General features: G+C 49.5%; 8 protein-coding genes across 8 annotated transcripts; 5 read left to right on the plus strand and 3 right to left on the minus strand.

The window, feature by feature from the left end:
• Positions 1–1,703: 1,703 nt before the first annotated feature.
• On the plus strand, positions 1,704–4,245 carry TRIVIDRAFT_61928 (uncharacterized protein; the record flags this gene model as incomplete). The annotated part of the gene is made up of 5 exons (XM_014103959.1): positions 1,704–1,721; positions 1,776–2,558; positions 2,599–2,657; positions 2,690–3,645; positions 3,707–4,245. The coding sequence occupies 5 exons, from the start codon at positions 1,704–1,706 to the stop codon at positions 4,243–4,245; spliced, it is 2,355 nt and encodes a 784-aa protein (XP_013959434.1).
• Positions 4,246–4,883: 638 nt separating this feature from the next.
• TRIVIDRAFT_110789 (uncharacterized protein) lies at positions 4,884–5,513 on the minus strand (the record flags this gene model as incomplete). Its single annotated transcript, XM_014103960.1, has 3 exons — positions 4,884–5,237; positions 5,293–5,363; positions 5,432–5,513. 3 exons carry the CDS (start codon positions 5,471–5,473, stop codon positions 5,114–5,116), a joined length of 237 nt encoding a protein of 78 aa, XP_013959435.1.
• Positions 5,514–6,542: 1,029 nt separating this feature from the next.
• TRIVIDRAFT_54747 (uncharacterized protein) lies at positions 6,543–7,767 on the plus strand (the record flags this gene model as incomplete). The annotated part of the gene is made up of 4 exons (XM_014103961.1): positions 6,543–6,562; positions 6,586–6,587; positions 6,693–6,887; positions 6,950–7,767. The coding sequence occupies 4 exons, from the start codon at positions 6,543–6,545 to the stop codon at positions 7,765–7,767; spliced, it is 1,035 nt and encodes a 344-aa protein (XP_013959436.1).
• Positions 7,768–8,346: 579 nt separating this feature from the next.
• TRIVIDRAFT_85027 (uncharacterized protein) lies at positions 8,347–11,042 on the plus strand (the record flags this gene model as incomplete). The annotated part of the gene is made up of 4 exons (XM_014103962.1): positions 8,347–8,455; positions 8,638–8,815; positions 8,896–9,061; positions 9,149–11,042. 4 exons carry the CDS (start codon positions 8,413–8,415, stop codon positions 10,604–10,606), a joined length of 1,845 nt encoding a protein of 614 aa, XP_013959437.1.
• A 590-nt stretch (positions 11,043–11,632) lies between these two features.
• TRIVIDRAFT_211876 (uncharacterized protein) lies at positions 11,633–14,243 on the minus strand (the record flags this gene model as incomplete). Its single annotated transcript, XM_014103963.1, has 3 exons — positions 11,633–11,865; positions 11,963–13,169; positions 13,233–14,243. 3 exons carry the CDS (start codon positions 14,241–14,243, stop codon positions 11,816–11,818), a joined length of 2,268 nt encoding a protein of 755 aa, XP_013959438.1.
• A 1,012-nt stretch (positions 14,244–15,255) lies between these two features.
• On the plus strand, positions 15,256–15,876 carry TRIVIDRAFT_26776 (uncharacterized protein; the record flags this gene model as incomplete). Its single annotated transcript, XM_014103964.1, has 1 exon — positions 15,256–15,876. A coding segment is annotated over one exon (621 nt), but the record flags the coding sequence as incomplete, so codon positions are not given.
• Positions 15,877–16,009: 133 nt separating this feature from the next.
• Positions 16,010–17,264, minus strand: TRIVIDRAFT_219010 (uncharacterized protein; the record flags this gene model as incomplete). Its single annotated transcript, XM_014103965.1, has 8 exons — positions 16,010–16,243; positions 16,298–16,402; positions 16,452–16,540; positions 16,590–16,762; positions 16,820–16,864; positions 16,921–17,052; positions 17,109–17,198; positions 17,251–17,264. The coding sequence occupies 8 exons, from the start codon at positions 17,262–17,264 to the stop codon at positions 16,010–16,012; spliced, it is 882 nt and encodes a 293-aa protein (XP_013959440.1).
• Positions 17,265–17,585: 321 nt separating this feature from the next.
• Positions 17,586–19,071, plus strand: TRIVIDRAFT_54751 (uncharacterized protein; the record flags this gene model as incomplete). Its single annotated transcript, XM_014103966.1, has 2 exons — positions 17,586–17,944; positions 18,012–19,071. 2 exons carry the CDS (start codon positions 17,586–17,588, stop codon positions 19,069–19,071), a joined length of 1,419 nt encoding a protein of 472 aa, XP_013959441.1.
• Between the last annotated feature and the right edge of the window lie 996 nt (positions 19,072–20,067).

Here is a 20,067-nt window from a genome sequence, read left to right on the forward strand (position 1 = left end):
ACCTCGCTGATGGGGCCCGAGATGGAACAGAAGAGCCGGAGGTTGGACTGGATGGCAAGAGGTCGGGCTCGAAGATCTCTCAAGCGTGATTTAACAGGGACCTGCCCGTGCCGGCCTCGCTAGTGTGTAAGAGAGTGACAAACTCCTGGCACTCTGCTCCGTAATGTCGCGTAAGACCAATAGCAAGGGTTCGGTTCCATACCTCGGGTGCCGAGTTAGCTGCGGGCTTGATTGGGGGAACGTTAAGAGCTTCGCTGGGGAATGCCTTGTTGGTCAAAGAGCGGCTGGGGAATTGATTGGCTCGCGCGACGGATAAGGTAAAAGGGGCTGGGCTCCATGTTTTAGCTCAAGCAGAAGCCGTGCTACTAGCACTAGCATCCGATCCCAGTTCAAGCCATCTCAATTCCATCGGCCCAATGGTAGCACATCGATCAACTACGCTCCGGCAGTTCTAGGCATTGCCAACAGAGCATGGAAGATGCGAATGAGAATGCCAATTGTTCACGATGATGCTTTGTTCCATATAGGAAGAACAGGGCCTGTTGCAAAGACTTCAGTCCTGGCCATCTTTGTACCTCCTTTGATAAAATATGATGCCTCATCCTGCCAAACATGCCCCAATGCAGCGATTGTGTTCACCAGTCAATTCTCTTTGTGTGCTAAAGCTGCCTCTATGATATAGATAGCATTGATGTCTGGTCTGTGTGTCGGCATAGGCTGCTGGATCCTTTGCGAGGCTGAGCCAATTGTAGCAACGCATGGTACCAGCAACCACGCCTTTACTCCACACGAAAAATAGCAGTAGCATCAGGTTCACGAACGCCTCAATGGGGCCAGATGCTTCTTTTTAATATAAGCATTATCAATCCCAAGATGGAGGCGAGTGTCACAGAGATTTTGACTACGATATAATAGGAACGGTCGACATAGTTCTGTCTCAATGTAATTCAGCAACAAAAGTCTTGCTCCATAGTGTAGATGTTTGGCCCATTGGGCAGATACAGATGCAGACAACAAAGAAGACGCGAGGCGTGTTGGAAATTCAGATGATCCAATGCAAAGGATCAGTAACATTAGACGTGTCTGCTGTAAACAAACATTGAACAGCATAGGAGGAAGCAGACCAATTAGGGCTTTCGCCTGAATTTCTGCCTGCCCACAACATTCTCCCCCCTCTGCCAGCTGGCGGGCTCGTACTGATTTCTCCCCCCCTCGACACCCACCATCAGGAACTCCTGCTTTCTCCTCCACCTCCAAAACAACTTGACCAATTCATCTATCTCTGCACCCAAGTCACTCTGCCTCGTGCTAATATTTCTCATGGAAAACGCGTGCACGTGATTATCGCACATCCTTCTTTTCCTAATATTGAGCTTGGACTCTGATTCTTTTTCAATCCATCCTTTCCCATCATCATCACAACTCGACACAGACTGGTGATCTCATCAGGCATCATCCAGCATCTTGCACTCCAAAGATCAACAGAGGACTTCTATCAAAGCCATCGGCGACTCCTCAAGCTCTTGTATTTCCTCCATCTCTGGAGTTGTTTCCCAGTTGCGAGTTGTTTGCCGCCAACCCTCTCCTCCTTTGGAGACAGAAAACATCTCAACCATCAACTTCACAGAGGTTTTTATCGTGAAGAAAGGTCAAAGGCATTTGGAAAGTACTCTAGGAGTGCGCGGATCATAAAATATTTCAACATGCCTAACTTTGGCGAGGTACGCTCCCTCCTTGATCACTCCTCTCCATCGCCACAATACTAACTTCCAAAGACATCCATCCCAAAATATGGATGGAGCAAGCCAACGATCATCCAAATCCCTACTGCTTATCAGCAATACGTTGCGAGGAACCAATCCCAAGAGGATCCATTCGTTGCTTGTGCTAGGAATGAACTTCCGCCTCCTGATGGCTCTCCTTATGATGGCCAGGATGGTCGACCTTATGTTTTAGAACATCCAACCCGCTCCAAATGGAGTATGGGACGCAATCTTACTCATCCTAAGCCATCTGCCAAGGCGGATCGCGATGAAGCGCGCTCTGAATGGGAGACTGTCGTTGGCGATGAAGATGATGGCCAAATGGCCAATGCATCGACAGCCAAGGCGACACTGAAGAGCTTGGGACTCGTGCCTGAGACTGATGATGGCGAAGATAATTACGATGCCAATGACAGCGATGCCCGTGATGTCAAGGGCAAAGGAAAGAAGCCATGCTTCTCGAGACCTGGCACTCCATTTAATGCATTCGGCTTCTCCAAGAGCCATGAAATGCCTGAGCCACGCTCTCTCAGAATGGACATGGAGGCGAGCACCCATCCATCTGTCGTTTACTGTGGACATACTGGATTTGTGAGACAGCCTGTCTATGGAGGTCCTAGCCAAAGTGCAGGTCCATCTCGGGCAAGGGGTGGACTTGGTGCCTTCCCCATCAACTCCAAGACTTCGAGCGACGAGAGCACAGATCGTTTCAAATACGATGGAGAAGCTTACTCGACCTTTTTGCAGCCCTCGAGCACAAGGGAAACTAAAACCTCGAAGCGTCGACCCGCGGCTGTGTTCGAAGATGAAGGCTTTATCACACGAACCAACGTAGAGCAAGGAGGAGATGACACTACTTTCTACAATCCGACCGCCGTCCAGTCGACCTAGAAGGTCAATGACGAGGTACGAATTCCCGTTGATAGGGGTCAGAAGACCCGCTACCAACCCAGCGCCCAGAATGGCTCTGAGCCTGCCGTCGAAGAAGACGATTATGAGTGCTGGCCGCGAGTTTGCAATGATGCTGGCACAGACGCTGATTGGCAAACCGTCACTACCGGACCAGTCTGCAAGATGCAAAATCAATCCGACTTCGATCTCATCAAGGGCACTGGCAGCAGCCTTGCAGATGTCTCCGACATTGTGGAGGAACAACCCAACCCGGTTGAGCACCGCAGAGCTCCTGGTACTATTTCGCACCAACGTAATCGATCCATCCACCGTCGTGAGGCATTCTTCGTCGAAGATGCTGCGTGGACCACTCCTCGTATCAGAAATGCTCGTGGAGGAGTTTCAAACGCTGGCCGTCGTCGCCAAAGAGTCTTTCCAGAGCTTGCTGGGCCCTCTGGCCGGCGACTATCAAATCCTTTTCGGACCCCTCCAGACTGGAAAAATTCAGGCCGAGTTATAGAGTTGGATGACAGCCCTGAGGAGAATCAGGATAAAGACTTGAAGAAGACCGTTCAAAAGCAGGCAATTGCTCCTCCCCTGACGCGCAATGATTCTACCGAGACTGTCTGGCCGGCAGTACCTCGTCGTAAGGAAACGGTGAACGAGTTCGACCAGGTTTTCTGCGAAACTCAAGTCGGTGATTCAACTCTGCCAAGCGATGATTCTGCCAACGTGTTCTCCCGCCTCCCGTTCGGTTTAATCGATTTGGAAGAGGCTGCCAAATGCTATGGCTCTCAGCGATATCGCAGCGCGGATGAAACCAACTCCTTGGCTGAGAGAGCGAGACTTGGACCTCTCTGGTCAGGAAGCTCTGCCGAGGCCGGCCCATCCTCTTCTAGTGCCTACCGCCTCGGTGGCTCTGGCAATCCTCCCGTAGAGCGTCCCTCTACTGCAGTATTTCGTGACCAAGTGGCTCATAGCCGTCCCACTGGTAAGTTGGCCGCCTGAGGAGAGAAAAATAGATAAAAGTCTTGCTAACACCGTGGCTCCAGCTGAGTTTGACTTCATCGATAATACTCCAACCCCGTCGTCTGCTATCCTAGGCTCTCTCCGATCGATGCTGAATCCGCAACGAGAGCCAGCCCAAGAAAGCCGATTTGGACATTTCCGAGCCGCAGCGGCCTTGGGAGCTAAATGCCTCCGAATCAAGGCTCCTCCTCCCGAAACCGACAATGGCCAACAATGGGCTGCCCGAAATGAAACGGGAGGCGTGCTTACTCCCTCTGAGGCTGACTTGATTGAATCCGCTCGAGGAGAAATCATGGAACGTCGCCGATTTCCTGAGGAAACGGAGCGCAAGCGCAGAATCTTGTGCATTTGCATCATGGCTTCTTCAATCGTTTTCCCACTGATTGGGCTGCTGGCTTTGATTGGCAGATTCGACTCAACCGTTTGTTGGTATGCCCTTGGAGAGACGCAAGGCTTCACTAAAGAGCAGCGTGGCATGCTCCTACAGCAGCTCCTCGTCGAGATATTTGTGTATACGATTGTCATCGTCTTCATGGCTCTTCATTTTTCGGGCAAACTCTAAGTGCGGCGGACAAGATGACAGTTTCGCGGGCCTCCCTCTTTTTTTTTCCCGGGCCTCATCTCAGAGCAAACATCATGACAATTTCGGACTTGTTTTATTCTCAGGCCATATTTTGCAGCAGACATGAAGACAATGTCGCGCTTTTCGGTTTTACGGGCCTCATCTCACAGCAGACAACATGGCAATGTCGTGCTTTTTCTTTTTTCCAGGCCGCATCTCGCATCGGACAAGGTATCCATCTTGTGCTTGTTCATTATTCGAGCCACGTCCTACAGCAGACCAGACCATCATCTTTGAGCTTGTTCTTTCAAGCCGCATCTCACAACAAACATGGCGAACATATCCTGCTTGTTTTATTTCAATCTGCATCTCACGGCAGACCTGATGATCGAATGATGGTTGTTCGGTTTTATTTTTTCAGGGAAATCGTCATTTTCTTGCTTCCTTTTCTAGGCTAAAGAGGATTTTTGCTTTTTATATACCAGTGCTGGGTTGGAGGATGAACAGTTCTGCTCAGGATTCAGGTCATACTTGACGAGATACGAGGAAATCTCTAGGAACCAAACGTTTAGTCATTGTTGTCATGTAGGGAAATCAAATTGATCACATTTGCATTGAAAAAATGGTGATTGTCCGTGCATGTAGGCATGTTTTTGATTGCGACAGATGTGAAGCATACAGCACTAGCATCATAGAAAGATGTGGGAGTCTAGGATGCTACAATTTATTGGGCTAGAACCTAGACTGGGATTGGAACTTTCTTAATTCACGCCCGAGCCAATACTTCCTTACTCCTTTTCGACACGAGCATCAAGCCCAGTATTTCCCATCTCAACGGCTCTTACAACGTGCTAAGGTGACTCGCTCACTATTTCTTGCTGCCGCTTCCGGACTGCGAGGAGTTCCCACTGGGCGGAGTGTATGTGGAGCTTCCAGCGCCATTGTTGTAGTAAGTGCTACCACTGGGGTTGGAGTAATAGTAAGAGCCGTTCCTAATCTCCATGTTAGACGCGCATCGGCGACGATCTGGGGCTGGTGGCATCTTACTGGTTGGAGTAGTGGTAGGAGTTGGAGTTTGAAGCGCTGCTGCCGTAGTCACGAGCGCAGTAGTGGTTACCCTGGGAGAAGCTGGTCAGAGAATAATATTTCGAAATAAAAAAAAACTGGAGCATCTGCTATTAGGTACCTGGCTATTAGTGCCGGAGCTCTTGTAAGTGTATTCGGGCATGTTGAGCGATTGCAGACAGATCAAGTCTAGGTAGATGGGGTTATGGAGAGCGATAGAGGAGAGACGAGGAAGAAAAGAGAAAGAAGTTGCGCAGCCACGACCACGCGCTAAAGGGGCGGTCAATAACTCTGGCAAAATCACTCAGTCAATCAGTCAGCTTCAAGCCATGGCAGTTGCACTGGTAGAAGAAGGGTTGGTTACTCTGCATAATACCAAGCCTTGCGCCTTTGTCGAGGAGAGCGGGGTCGACAGCGCTTGCGTGATGTTATACAGAGTACATGTACAGTAGAGGGAGATCAATTCTTTACAACTAAAAAGACTGAACACTGGCTTTGTGCCTGTGAAAGCTACTAGGTAATTCCATTTGGTATGACAGCCAGGCTTTTGGGCTTACCTTAGGTAGTTTCCCACGACTTCGGCATTCGCTATCGAACCTGTGAAGTCCTTCTGCAGCGCTTGAATGACTACAGAGGAATGGCCATGGAGCGGCCAAGGAGGAGAGGCTTGGGATTTATCAGCGTGCAATCTATTAGTCAAGCAGGCTGCTGATTAATTTCAAGCAAAACGGATCCGCAAGGACTGCTGTTATATGAAGTGTATCACAAGCAAGAAAATCAACGGACAAAGTTGCCTCAAACCAAAGCCGAGATTTCAAGCTCATCCTTCTAGCTGCCCTGTAAGATCGGGGTAGTGTCGGGTTCTGTCTAGATTTGGAGGGGCTAAGGCCATGATGTCACGCCACAAGCCTGTCTGCCGCAATTGGCCCCTCCATGCCCCATAATTGCTTGAACAGAGGGAAACTTTGGGCGCGATGGTTACAAATCGAGAGTTGTTGGTTTTGCTTCAGGGGAAAAGATTCGATGCATAGATCGATGCGAAGGATACAAAGTATATAAACTTGCTGTTTGCTGTCTGTCTAAATAATTAAATAGGAAGAATTCAAACAGTTTCAATTCAGACTTGTTCAGTCCCAAAATAACAGAACAAAAGCATTGCCACTCTATTCAATATCCCATTTAACACCCTGCATTCAATCTCATACAGACATACAAACATACCTACCTATACCATGGCTCTTAAAGTCTTTGTGTACGCATTTCCCCGCACTCATCAACTCCTGTTGTATCTAGCGCTAACTCCAATGGATTTCTAGAACCGGTGCTACTGGTAATGCCCAAACAATATCTTGACAACCATGGATCCAAGAACTAATGTTAGCCAGGATACGTTGGAGGCACGGCCTTTGCCTACATCTACAACGCTCACAAGGACAACGAGTACACTCTCCTTGTTCGAAACGAGGCTCGCGCCCAAGTCGTAAAGGAAAAATACCCAACCGTCAAGTTTGTCTATGGTGGTCTTGATGATGTTGATATCATTGAGCAAGCCGCTTCAGAAGCGGATGTTGTTGTCCGTACGTTATGAAATCAAGGCAACGGAAGTAGCTATGGATTTTCAGCTTACAATGCAATCTAGACACCGCAGACTCATCAGATCACGTTCCCAGTGCTACTGCAATTATCAAGGGCTTGCAGAAGGGACACACAGCCGAAAAGCCTGGATACTGGCTGCACCTTTCTGGCACAGGCATCCTGACCTGGTACGATCTCGTCAACGGCAGAGAAGGACAGGCCCCTCTCCCCGAGCAGAAATACCACGACATCAACGACATTGAGCGCATTCAGAACCTGGATGATCGGGCTCCCCACAGGGACGTTGACAAGATTGTCATCGCTGCTAATTCTGATGCTGTCAAGATTGCCATCCTCTGCCCACCTCTCATCTATGGCAAGGGTTCTGGCCCCGGTAACACCGAGACAATTCAGATTCCCACTCTGGTGGACATGACTTTGAGAGAGGGATTCGCACCCGTCGTTGGAGATGGCAAGAATGAGTGGGACTACGTCCACATTGACGACCTGGGCGACCTGTTTGTCAAGCTCTTCGACGCCACTCAGGATCCCTCAAAGAACACCAACCCCGAGATCTTTGGCCCCAACGGCTACTTCTACAGCCCCTACGGCACGCTCAACTTCGAAAAGATTGCTGAGCGGGTTGCGGAAGAAATCAAGAAGCAGGGCTACCTGGCGGACGTCCCCATCAAGCATGTGTCTTTTGCTGAGCAGACCAAGCTCAAGGGCTATCACCCAGTAGCGGAAACCCTTGGCCACAACTCCAAGGGAGTGGCCGAGAGAGCTTCCAAGTATCTTGGCTGGGCACCCAAGCAACCCATTAGTGTGGAAGATGATGTTGCCGAGGTTGTGAGCCAGCGGGCGAAGCGATTGGGACTATAAGGGAAGGGTGATGTTTGGGATATTCAAAAGAGGAACATTGGCTGTAAAGGGAAATAAGGAGAGGTACTTAAGGTAGTATCTTAGTAGCATCTACTCCGTAGTACGGAGTACATATCTATACCATATACTCCGAACTCGTAATAACTCCGTAACCTAATATACGGGATTCACATCAACGTCTCGCCCCAGCAACGCCGTCAATGGCGAAAAACCACCGCCCCGTGAAAAATTTCCTTGTGCATGGCCAATTGATTGGCTGCTTACCTGTACCCTCATCAAGCACCAGATCATTGGTGGCTCAGCCTCTCAAGCGCGAAAGAAAATTTCAACGAGAGCCTTTCCCAGACAGGCCTAGCGCGCTAAGGGACCATACGGTAAAACTTATCGCTTGCCCCACCTTGCATGCACATTTGCTTGCCGACTGGAAAAAAAAAAAAAAAAAGTTCGCAGCAAAAAGTAGAGCGGCAGAAATTCTTTGGCGGCCTGGCTCAGAAAATTTGGTGGGAAGTATTTCTTGCAAACCAACCCCACGTTTGCTCTCTTTTTTTTCCCTTCCACCATATCCATCTCCTCCTTCATATCATCCTTCACATCAGTTTGAAGGACTTTTTTCTTCTTCTTTATCCTTCATATCCCTAAAAAAAAATGGCGGACGAAGTTTATGACGGTGCCGTCGGCATCGATCTGGGTGAGTTGCACACAAAATTCTTTTCTCGCCGTCGATATGCCCCTCACCACTCTCGACGACAAACAGCGAGCGAATTGCGAGAGCAGCAGAGGGAAATCATCCCCTCTTCTCTCTTCATTGCAATCATCAATCATCAATTCAAACCTTCCAAGCTTCAAAACTAACATGATCTCCTCCGATAGGTACCACCTACTCTTGCGTTGCTACCTACGAGGGTAACAATGTCGAAATCATTGCCAACGAGCAGGGTTCCTTCACCACCCCCTCCTTCGTTTCCTTCACGGACAAGGAGCGTCTCATTGGTGAGGCCGCCAAGAACAATGCTGCCATGAACCCCAGAAACACCGTCTTCGATGCCAAGTGAGTATATTTCTCGCCATCTGCACCTCTTTTCTAGCTGCTCTACGAGAATTTGGTGGCTGACAAAATTTTCACCTCAGGCGTCTGATCGGCCGTCGCTTCGATGACCCCACCGTCAAGAAGGATATCGAGTCTTGGCCCTTCACCGTCATTGACGATGCTGGCAACCCCAAGATCGAGGTTGAGTACCTCGGCGAGAAGAAGTCCTTCTCCGCCCAGGAGATCTCCTCCATGGTCCTCCTCAAGGTACGCTTCTCTACATTCGCCTAGTGACATCACTGAGGCAAGAAAAATTTTGCTGTGGAACCAATTCTAACGTATATAAAACTACAGATGAAGGAGATTGCTGAGACCAAGCTCGGCAAGAAGGTTGAGAAGGCTGTCATCACTGTCCCTGCCTACTTCAACGACAACCAGCGTCAGGCTACCAAGGATGCTGGTGCCATTGCTGGCCTCAACGTCCTCCGTATCATCAACGAGCCCACCGCTGCTGCTATCGCCTACGGTCTGGGTGCTGGCAAGACTGACAAGGAGCGCAACGTCCTGATCTACGATCTTGGTGGTGGTACTTTCGATGTCTCCCTGCTCAACATCCAGGGTGGTGTCTTCACCGTCAAGGCTACCGCTGGTGACACCCACTTGGGTGGCCAGGACTTTGATACCAACCTGTTGGATCACTGCAAGAAGGAGTTCACTCGCAAGAGCAAGAAGGACCCCAGCAACGACCCCCGTGCTCTCCGAAGACTCCGCACTGCTTGCGAGCGTGCCAAGCGTACCCTCTCCAGCGGTGCCCAGGCCACCATTGAGATTGACTCTCTCTTCGAGGGTGAGGACTTCACCATGACCATCACCCGTGCTCGTTTCGAGGAGCTCAACGCCAAGGCCTTTGCCGGTACTCTTGAGCCTGTTGCCCAGGTCCTCAAGGATGCTGCCATCGAGAAGAGCGCCGTCGAGGAGATTGTCCTGGTCGGTGGTTCTACCCGTATCCCCAAGATCCAGAAGCTTCTGTCCGAGTTCTTCGACGGCAAGAAGCTCGAGAAGAGCATCAACCCCGATGAGGCCGTCGCCTACGGTGCTGCCGTCCAGGCCGGTATCCTCTCCGGAAAGGCCACCTCCGCCGAGACCGCCGACCTCCTGCTGCTCGACGTTGTTCCCCTGTCCCTTGGTGTCGCCATGGAGGGTAACATCTTCGCTCCCGTCGTTCCTCGTGGACAGACCGTGCCAACCCTGAAGAAGCGCACCTTCACTACCGTTGCCGACAACCAGCAGACCGTTCAGTTCCCCGTCTACCAGGGTGAGCGTGTTAACTGTGAGGACAACACCTCTCTGGGCGAGTTCACTCTTGCCCCCATCCCTCCCATGAGGGCTGGTGAGGCCGTCCTTGAGGTCGTCTTCGAGGTCGATGCCAACGGTATTCTCAAGGTTACCGCCACTGAGAAGTCCTCTGGCCGCAGTGCCAACATTACCATCTCCAACTCTGTCGGCAAGCTGTCTACCGGTGAGATTGAGAAGATGATCAGCGATGCTGAGGCTTTCAAGTCCAACGACGAGGCCTTCAGCAAGCGATTCGAGGCCAAGCAGCAGCTCGAGTCCTACATTGGCCGTGTTGAGGAGATTGTCTCTGACCCTACCCTGTCTCTCAAGCTCAAGCGTGGCCAGAAGGAGAAGATTGAGTCCACCATCAGCGACGCCATGGCCGCTCTCGAGCTTGGTGACAGCACCGCTGAGGACCTGAAGAAGCAGGAGCTCGCTCTTAAGCGCCTTGTCACCAAGGCCATGTCCTCCCGATAAATGTATTAATCGGGGAGTGATGATGGGATAAAACAGAGGGACGTGGTGGGATTCCGGGAGTTGGGTGTGGAAAACAAAAAATTTGGGCGACTGGTAGCATAAGAATCGCTCACTGGTCCTTAGCGCCTTGGGAAGAGCGCTATCATGGGAGGAAGACAAACCTCCTATTTCCTTGTTTCATATTTTTCTCCAAATCTGTGTCCATTCAATTGAGAAGATACCGAGGCATCTGAAGAGTTTTTTTTTGCATTTTCACTCTCCTCGACTTCTTGCATGGGTGCAATAATGACATGCCAAATAGCTGGGGATTCATGAAAAGAATGACGACGATGCTGCTACACATTGGGAGGAACCCATTCGTGTGAGGCAGGAACGATATGTGGACTACGCATAGACTCGGTAGAATGGAAATTACGGATTAAAACCGTTAAACTTAATCAAGTGTACAATCATGCTTTACGTGACGTTGTCTTTTGAGTAATCGACATGAGTTAGCAAACCCATCATCACTACTGAATATGTGCAATCGTAGTTCAACCAACGCCTTTCTTTATCCGTTGTCAATACCTACCTAGTCACTAATTACGGTGTCAATTCTCTTCACCATAGAAGAAACCACCGTTGCTGTTCTCGGTATCAATAGGGCAGTGATTACTTGCTATTAGTCGAGTTGTTGACGACGACAAGTGCTTGGTTGCCGTCGAGTAAGACGTCGGCAGTCGTCAACGCCGCCTCGCGAACGATCGCCAGATAAGACGACGAAATAAATATATTAATCATTAATAGCAGAAAGTAGCGATAGTAGCGGATAGTAGCAGATAGTAGCGGATAGTAGCAGATAGTAGCGATAGTAGCAGAGAGTAGCAGAGAGTAGTAATAGGTAGTAGCAGAAAGTAGTAATAGTAGCAGAAAGTAGTAATAGTAGCAGAAAGTAGTAATAGTAGCAGAAAGTAGTAATAGTAGCAGAAAGTAGTAATAGTAGCAGAAAGTAGTAATAGTAGCAGAAAGTAATAAGAAAGGCAGATACTTTAGGAACTATATATTTATTCTACTACTATTACTACTTTCTGTGGATATCTGGATACCTAAGTATATCGAGATAAGTAAGGAACACCTTATATGTATTGTAATAGAAGCCTGCTCTTCTGGGAATCTGAGTTTTGTTTATTTTCCTGTAACCAGCCTAGTATCTCTAAAGTAATATCTGACTCACCGGGGTCTCCTTTCGCCATCGTTAACCTTAGTCGTCATCCTCATCCCTATTAACCATCGTAATTGACATGTGGTGTTCGTCATCAGAATCGTACTGTGGAGTGAGCGGCGTTTCTGGGCTGGCCGGTTCCTCTATGAAAGTACTTGGGACCGGACGTCGGGGGATTGTTAATTGTTGCAATGGAGCTGTCTGGCGTCTAGGCAAAGGAGGGGCTACATCCTCTGCATCTTGTACAACTGGAGGTGCAGACTCGGTTGTTCGCGGAGGAAGTTGCGGGTTTTCGAGTTCGAGTTCGTCAGTCGGCCGCTTTGGAAGAGGTGGATTGGCGAGCTCCTTGCGCGGTATAAGAGCTGGAGGTGTGATTGTCATGCCTTGAAGAGATTCAGCAGTCTTAACTTCGTCATTGAGCTTGTTACTAGCGCCATCTCCGAAGTCAATGAGATCTTCCTCTTTGTCTTTCATCTGTATGACATCGTCTCTCTCGATATCCTTTCCGGCCTTGACATTTACGAAGCCACACTTGCGTAAAATTTCACCGGTAAGGGACGGATATCGAAGATGGCCGCTAACGCTCTCACTCAAGTCCACGTTCACGATGCCATTCACACCTTTGATGGGCTGCAAACCAGCGACACCGAGTGCGAGACTGTGCATCCGGTATACAAAACCGAGGACCATATCGTTCTCAGAATAGACATTAAAGATCTTCCCAGACACGACAGGTCGGATAGCCCGCCAGTGAGCCGGATCAGACGGAGCTGGGGTGCCGATTATGACGACTGTATCAACCAGACCAAAAGCGTGGCGCTCAGCAAGGGACTGCAAACAGGCGTGGATTGTTGTGGCACCAAGAGAATAGCCCATAAGTGTGACGGGTCTTTCGCCTTGGACCTTATTGATGAGTGCATCAGCAAGAAGCTGCCCAGCCTTTCTTGATCGGTTATTTGCGCGATTGAACGGATTGTCCACATTGGAAGCAACAGCCAAAACTTGTATGGGCCAGAGAGCAGCCCAGAGAGTCGCCAGGACCGTTCGCTTGATGACTTCAGCCTTGAACGCCGTCCAGGCAAAGGAACGAACAAGGTCATTCAAGGCGGTCCCCAAACTAAGAAGAACGCTCATCTCATAGCGCAGAGCAAAGACTTCGGTATCAGTACTTAGAATGCGCCAAGGCTTCTTGATATCATCTTCCGAGTTCAGCCAGCCATTGATTCCGATGGTGACGCGGAGGCGGCGTTGTTCCTTTTGCTCTTTGGTTAGGTTCTCTGGGACATCTGTTGTAACCTCCTCTTTGAGAGGGAGAAAGCGAAAATCTTCCACTTCTTTTGCGTAGTTATCCATCATTTCTCCCTGAAATAACATGTTAGCACATACATATATGTCCTTCGGTCAAAGAAAAGTATCTCAACTTACAGTCATCTTAGCACCATAAGCTCCAAATAGGGTCCCGACTAAAGCTCCGTTCATCCAGAAAATGCCGAGAAAGCTTGCAACACCTCCCAAGCCAACACCTCCAAGAACACTTCCAATGGCCCCCGCAACCAGAGGAGCAGCCAAGCCTCCTGTGACTCCGATAACTGCAGCACCAGCTACAGATGCCAGCCCAACTTTCCAAAAGCGGCTGACCTTGTTCTGCTGCCGGCGTTTAGCAGCCTCAGCATCTGCAGACATTGCTTCTTTCTGGTCATTGTTGGCCGTAGAAGATTCCATGAGAGACATGGCGATCTCCGCCTCTGTCTTGTTAAGGAACGTCTGAGACAACTCCAACGATGAGGTCAGATAAAGTACCAGAGCGCGAGAATGGGCAGAGTATTTCCCAGTAGATAGAAGCAATAGTAACACACAAGTGAGTGCCTCTTCTCGGTCCTCGATTGGGATAGTTGTCAGCCTGGTGGGTATCGGCGTATACGCGGATTGCAGCATGGAGACGTCCTCCGTCTCATCTACCGGTACGCCGTCTATATCAAGGAGCTGGCGATCACTATTGGGCATCTCCAATTTCTTCTTGTCCAGCATCTCGCGCCGGGTTTTCCTCTCGGCCACAATCTTTTGCGTATCTTCCACGTTCACAATCTCCTCAAGCTTGGATACAACTTCATCCCTCCATTCCAGAGAATAAGTCAATGCCGCCCTTAAGGATTTCTCTGCTTGCCTGGTCGTCTTGATTTTCGGCTGCAGCAAGCCCTGAGACTTGTCGCCTTGGGATATAGAGTTACCCGCCTTCTCCGGCGAGTCTGATGGCGGCGATTCATCATATGCATTGCCCTCATCATCTGGAGCAATTGATCCCAGTTCATCGGGGCGAGTCTCCAACTCGGAGATCATGTAAGAGACGATCTTCTGGACAAGAGCCAGCAATGCCTTTCGCCTAGCCGGATTCAGGGCGATAATGACCTGTCGCGGATCCGCGCATAGTGGCGCCATATTGATGCCCACTGTCGCTTAGGCCGTCGTTTCTATGGTCGAGAATCTTCAAATGGACACTCTAAAGCTCAAAAGAATTTGTTGATGTAGGAAGACGATTGATCGGACGTGACATTAGGCATTGACGCCGGCTAACTGGCGGCACATCACACGTCACAGGGATTAATTGGCTGCTGTCGGGCCATCGAATCCTTCGGCCAAGGCGGTCTAAATCCTGTGAGGGAAGCAAAACACGGCCAAAAACAATTGATTTCAAAACATCAGTGGGAGTGCGGGGAAATGGTGGAAAGCCATGGATATCTTTGTGAGCAGTGTGTATGGAAGAGCCAGCCGTGAATCAATGCTGACCGCATCACCCAAAGTCTCATTTAATCACCCAGGCTCTATTTTTAGTGAGCACATTCCTCTGTTCCAGCACTGGACCAATCAGTAATTTAGTGCACAAGTGTTTTGATCTCAGATAACTATCGTTGAGCAAGAGGGGGAAGAAGAGCAAAATCACAACGGCAAATTATCTTTTCTCAGTTTCAAAAGAACAAATTACAGAAAGAAAAAGAAGAGACGAGAACAAAAAAGAGACAGAAGCCAAAACAAAGGCCAAAAAAATGTAACTCTTCTCCGGGGAGAATTGTTCTCCGGGGACGGAATCGAACCGCCGACTTTTCGATGAGATGTTACCCATTACAGTCGAACGCCATGAACCAACTAGACCACCCAGAGGATGTAGAAGAGTTGACATGGAGCGAACTAATTCTAACTAAAAGGCCATAGTTTGGAGCTGAGTGGTAAATGCTAGTGCTGTATTAGTGACCTGTCTGATAAGCGCTCGATAAGCCCGGGCCCCGCTAGAAAAATTCCCATTTCTCCTACCAAAGCCGCCAGCCACGGTGCTGTTCAAAGGCAGCTGTTCAGTTTTTAATTCTCAAGCCTCATGTCGAATCCTCGCCATCGATAGAACTGCCATTCCCTAATTTCCTGGTGCGGCAGCCGTGCCACCAATTCCTTCGACACAATGAACGCACATGCGCTTCTTTCCGCCCAAGGCTGGCGTGGAACAGGCCATTCTCTACACAAGACAGACGACTCAATTGGCCTTGCAAAGCCTCTGCTTCTGAATCGCAAGACCAATACCAAGGGCCTTGGAAATACAAAACACTTTACGAGCGATCTATGGTGGATGGACGCCTTTGACGAGCAGCTCAAAGGCCTCGACACGTCCAAAGAAGGCAAAGTCGAGCAGACAGTAAAAACAGGGAAACTCAATGCGCTCGACCCAGGACGCGTATCAAAATACTCCATCTACGCCTCGTTCGTTCGAGGAGGGTTTCTTCAGGGAACTATTGGTACAGAAACAACGGACGACTCGACTAGCTCGGAGTCCGATAAGAACGACGAGAAGAATACCAAGTCCGCTGGGGCAAAGCCTACAATACCTAAAAAAGAAACCAAGGAGGAGAAAAGGGCTCGGAAAGAGGAGAAGAGGAAACGAAAAGAGGCACGAGCTCTACGAAGAGCAGCAAAACTCGAAAGGAGGTTGAAAAGAGCCGAGGCGAAGAAGGATACGTCTGACTCTAGCAGTAGTGTGGCAGAGGACAAGGCGCTTAGGCGTGCTCAAAAGGAGGAAAAGCGCAGGCGAAAAGAATTGAAGAAGATGAAGGCCTCGGGCGGCTAATGGGAAAACTAGAAGGACGAAATCATATATGGCGCATTTAGCAGGGAGTTTGGCTCATGTTTTCAAACACAAGGGATACCCAATAGACAGCGTTTCAAGTTTGTATTTCTTTGGACGCCTTGCCAGGCTGACCCGGCTTGCCGGACAAGATCCAGGGCCGTCTATCCCAAAATTCATCCTTGATGATGTCTAAGTGTTCCACCACCACTTTTGCCTTGGCTCGGCGCTTCTTATCCTTTTCGGCTTGTGATTTTGATTGCACTACCGGCTCCGCAAGGGCGTCTGCTGCTGCGGCCGCATTGTGACTGCTCGGTTCGGCCAGCTCATACTGCATGAAATGTTAGCTCACGATACGCCAATTACTGTCGGCATGGGTTCTTACATCTCTGAACACGATGCTTCCTTTTTTGAAGATTTCTGGTTCGTTGTTATAATTAATTTGAAATCGAGAAAACAGGATTTCATTTTTATCAGCCGCCAGCGTTCCCTGGAAACCCAGTTAGTAGAAAACCACGACGCCGAAAGAGAGTACGAACTGCAAGCGTTTTCTCTGCCTCTTTGTTGTCAAGGCCTCCAAGCTGTATCAATTTCCAGAAGGCCGTGTTATACAAATTGTTTATATGGCCTTGTTTGTTAGTATAAAAAATCTACCCATGTGATTAGAGTCACCTTACAATCGGCTTGCCTCCAACTCATGTAATCACGGAGATTCTGTACCGTCGGGTAGCAGACAGCTCGGCCGTCAAAGGTCGGGAGAGGAAATGAGAGAGGGGTATCTGGAAAGTATGTCGGCCATAAATAAACATAGTTTGCTGTGAATGTAGAGACAATTGTGGTGACGAGTTTGCTGAAGTTTTGTCAGTCAGTGGTCCATGTAGGGTAAGCCAGGGTTCTGGCCTCTCACCTCGCTCTCCTCTCGAAGAGGTTGCAGGACTTGTGAAAAACAAAACTAAGAATGTTAGACTGTAGAATATGGGCGAGATCTTCGGTTCACAGGAAAACTACCTGTATTCGTCGCTGACTCCGTATGCAATAGTGATCTCAGGTATGTCAGTCACCACCGCCTTGGCCGCCGCATTCATAAGATCGAGTGCTCTCCGGTCATTTGGCTTTTCGAATTCATATTTGGCACACATCCTTGAGTAAAAATGTTAGAAATGATAACAATGGTTCCTTTTCATATGTGCCTTTACTTGGTGAATCCTCTGCCATCTATGCGAACTACGATCCATGTGTTGGGCAGGAGGGGGTCTGGCTGCTCGAAATTTCGAACATATTCAAATCTAGAACGTCATTTAGCATGCATCAACGTAACCCGGAATTAGATCATCGTACTTGGAGTTCGCCATTCCGAAACCCGGCGAACGCTGCCTGAGCTTTTGTAAAAGAAAAGGTTTGTACTCATTTGAGCGTAAACACAGATACTGAGTACTTGTGCGTCATGCTAGCGCACATCCCCGCGGTGGAGCATTTTCAGGTCCCGCAATTCCGCGTTAGGCTCACGCCTTGTCGTGAAATATTAGATGCACCCCTCGCGTGGCGCTTTCTTTTCATCAGCCTTGCAGTAGAGGCTCTGCTTCGCATTCTGCTTGGAGCTCGCAGCCTTCTCGCGTCTCCTCTACCATGTTGCTCTGCTTCTCTCGAAAAGCCCCAGCCCTGTCACCGCCACGATGAATCTCCTCCTTTCAGACGACTATCTCCTCCAGGACTATCCTGAGAGCATGACGAGCACGATCCGATCCGGCCATGCGACGATGCTGAGATTTAACCGCAAGGGCGACTACCTTGCGTCCGGCCGGGTGGATGGAACCGTCGTTGTTTGGGATCTAGAGACGATGGGGGTTGCTTTGAAGATGAGGGGGCACAACAAGAGCATCACATTCCTAAGCTGGTCGAGATGCGGGCGGTATCTGCTATCGACATGCCAAGGTTGGAAGGCCATACTCTGGGATCTGGAGACTGGGCAGCGACATCGTGAGGTGCGCTTTCGGGCTCCTGCTTACATGGCTGAACTTCATCCTTGGAACCAGTATGTGCATTTTACATTTTGCATTCCAATCGTCGCCATTGACCTATTGACTAACATGCTCACCTAGTAATCTTTTTGTCGCGTCTCTATTCGAAGAGCAACCGCTACTGGTCGATGTCTCTGAACCGGTAGACGTCAAACGCGTTCTTCCGTCAGCACCGAAGCGATCGAATGCCGACAGCGATCTTGCCCTCAAAGAGAAGCAGGCAAAAGAGGACGCGAAGCAGATGACGACATCTGCAATATGGACCGTGAGCGGTGACCACATAATCGCAGGAACGAGCAAAGGCAAATTGAATATCATTGATGCCAAAACTCTCGAGATAATATACTCCGAAAAAATATGCACAGGGGTCATCACCACCATGAGAATAACAGGCTCTGGCCGAGACCTACTGGTAAACTCACAAGATCGAATCATCCGGACGTTTCGAATACCAAACCTCTCGGTGGACGATCTCGACCCGGATACAATACAGTTGCCACTCGAACATAAATTCCAAGATGTTGTTAACAAACTGTCTTGGAACCATGTTACGTTTAGCGCAACGGGCGAATACGTCGCCGCGTCTACATATAATAATCACGAACTCTACGTTTGGGAGAGGAATCACGGCAGTTTAGTCTGCATGCTGAAGGACCCCAAGGAAGAGCAAGGCGTCATCGAGTGGCATCCTTCTCGCCCGCTCCTGGCAGCATGTGGGCTGGAGACTGGCCGCATATACATATGGTCCGTCATCAGCCCTCAAAAGTGGTCAGCGCTGGCGCCGGACTTTGCCGAGGTTGAGGAAAATGTAGAGTACATGGAGCGAGAGGATGAGTTCGACATATATGCGCAAGAAGAAATCCACAGGAGGCGGCTTGATGCTGAGGACGAGGACGTGGATGTGCTGACGGCCGATCATACAAAAGAGGGGGATGACCTGGAGAATTTTCGCATGCCCATCCTATTCAACCTGGGCGAGAGTGATAGTGAAGACGAATTCGTTGCGGTTTCGACCGGAACCATGCGGCGAAGGAGTCCTGGGGAGAGCCAGGCTGATTTGAGCGCTGGGGCTGAATCTGCTGCCCCTGTGCGCAAGAAGGGAGGCGCTGGCGCGAGGGGAGGACGAAGTAAGAAGAAGTGATTGGGGGTTATGATTGCATGGCGTTTTTGTTTTCAATTTTTCTTGGTATCTCGCTGGTACTAGCAAAGGCGGGAGGAATAGACAAGTCATAATGCTGGGCAGCGGCCATCATGGCATTGATGGGATATAGAGCATGAATTAACTAGGGGAATTGCTAACCAGCACCCTAATTGGCTATTCAACATCCGTGTCTCAAATGTGATAACACTCAGCAATCGCAGCAGTAGAAAAAAAGGGACATGTAGCGATAGTAGCAGGGAGTAGAAAGAGTAGCGATAGTTATAGATACTAGCAGAGAGTAGTGATAGTAGCGATAGTGGCATTGACTTAAAGAATCAGGTAGATAAAAGGTACTAAGTATTCCCTCTGTATGTGGGTAGCTACGACACTTGAATTCAAATCACTGGGGTGCTGGATAATAACTACTCCCTTAACGTGGCATGAAGCAGCACAATAGCATGAGGCTGAAGTGAAACCCAAGATTCGGGGAGCTGAGTCACACCGGTGACATCAATTCCAAAAGAAGCTCTGAGGCGCGCCTTGCTTCAGGGAGGGGAGGAGTGTGATTAAGCTGCCATGCTGACAAAAACAGTGAGAATTTTTCTTTGTGAAACCCAAGCAAGTAGCGTGGATTCTATTGTCCTTGCGCTCTTCTTTCACCATTTCCACAGTGCGGCGCAGCATGAACGTGAATCAGTGTGGCCTGAGGCACCAACTTCTGCGGGCGCAAGGAGGTGGTTGGTCCCGACACGGCTTAGCGGCATCGAAGGCACCAAGCGCCTCACGTCCAGAACTTTCAGGCTTCTTCTGATCGTCTCGCCTCAACCACGACAAAACTCTGCCCACGGTTCAAAGTCATCACCAAGCGTGTCGGGCATCGACTCTGGCACCTGGAAGCACCCCGAAAACGACGATACAAGCCGCCGACCTGCGATTTACGTGTTGATACGGCCCCAGAGCTGGTGGCGACGGGGGAGACCTGCCGTGAGGTTCTCC

This window comes from Trichoderma virens, assembly GCF_000170995.1.
Source record: "Trichoderma virens Gv29-8 chromosome Unknown TRIVIscaffold_3, whole genome shotgun sequence".
NCBI lineage: Eukaryota > Fungi > Ascomycota > Sordariomycetes > Hypocreales > Hypocreaceae > Trichoderma > Trichoderma virens.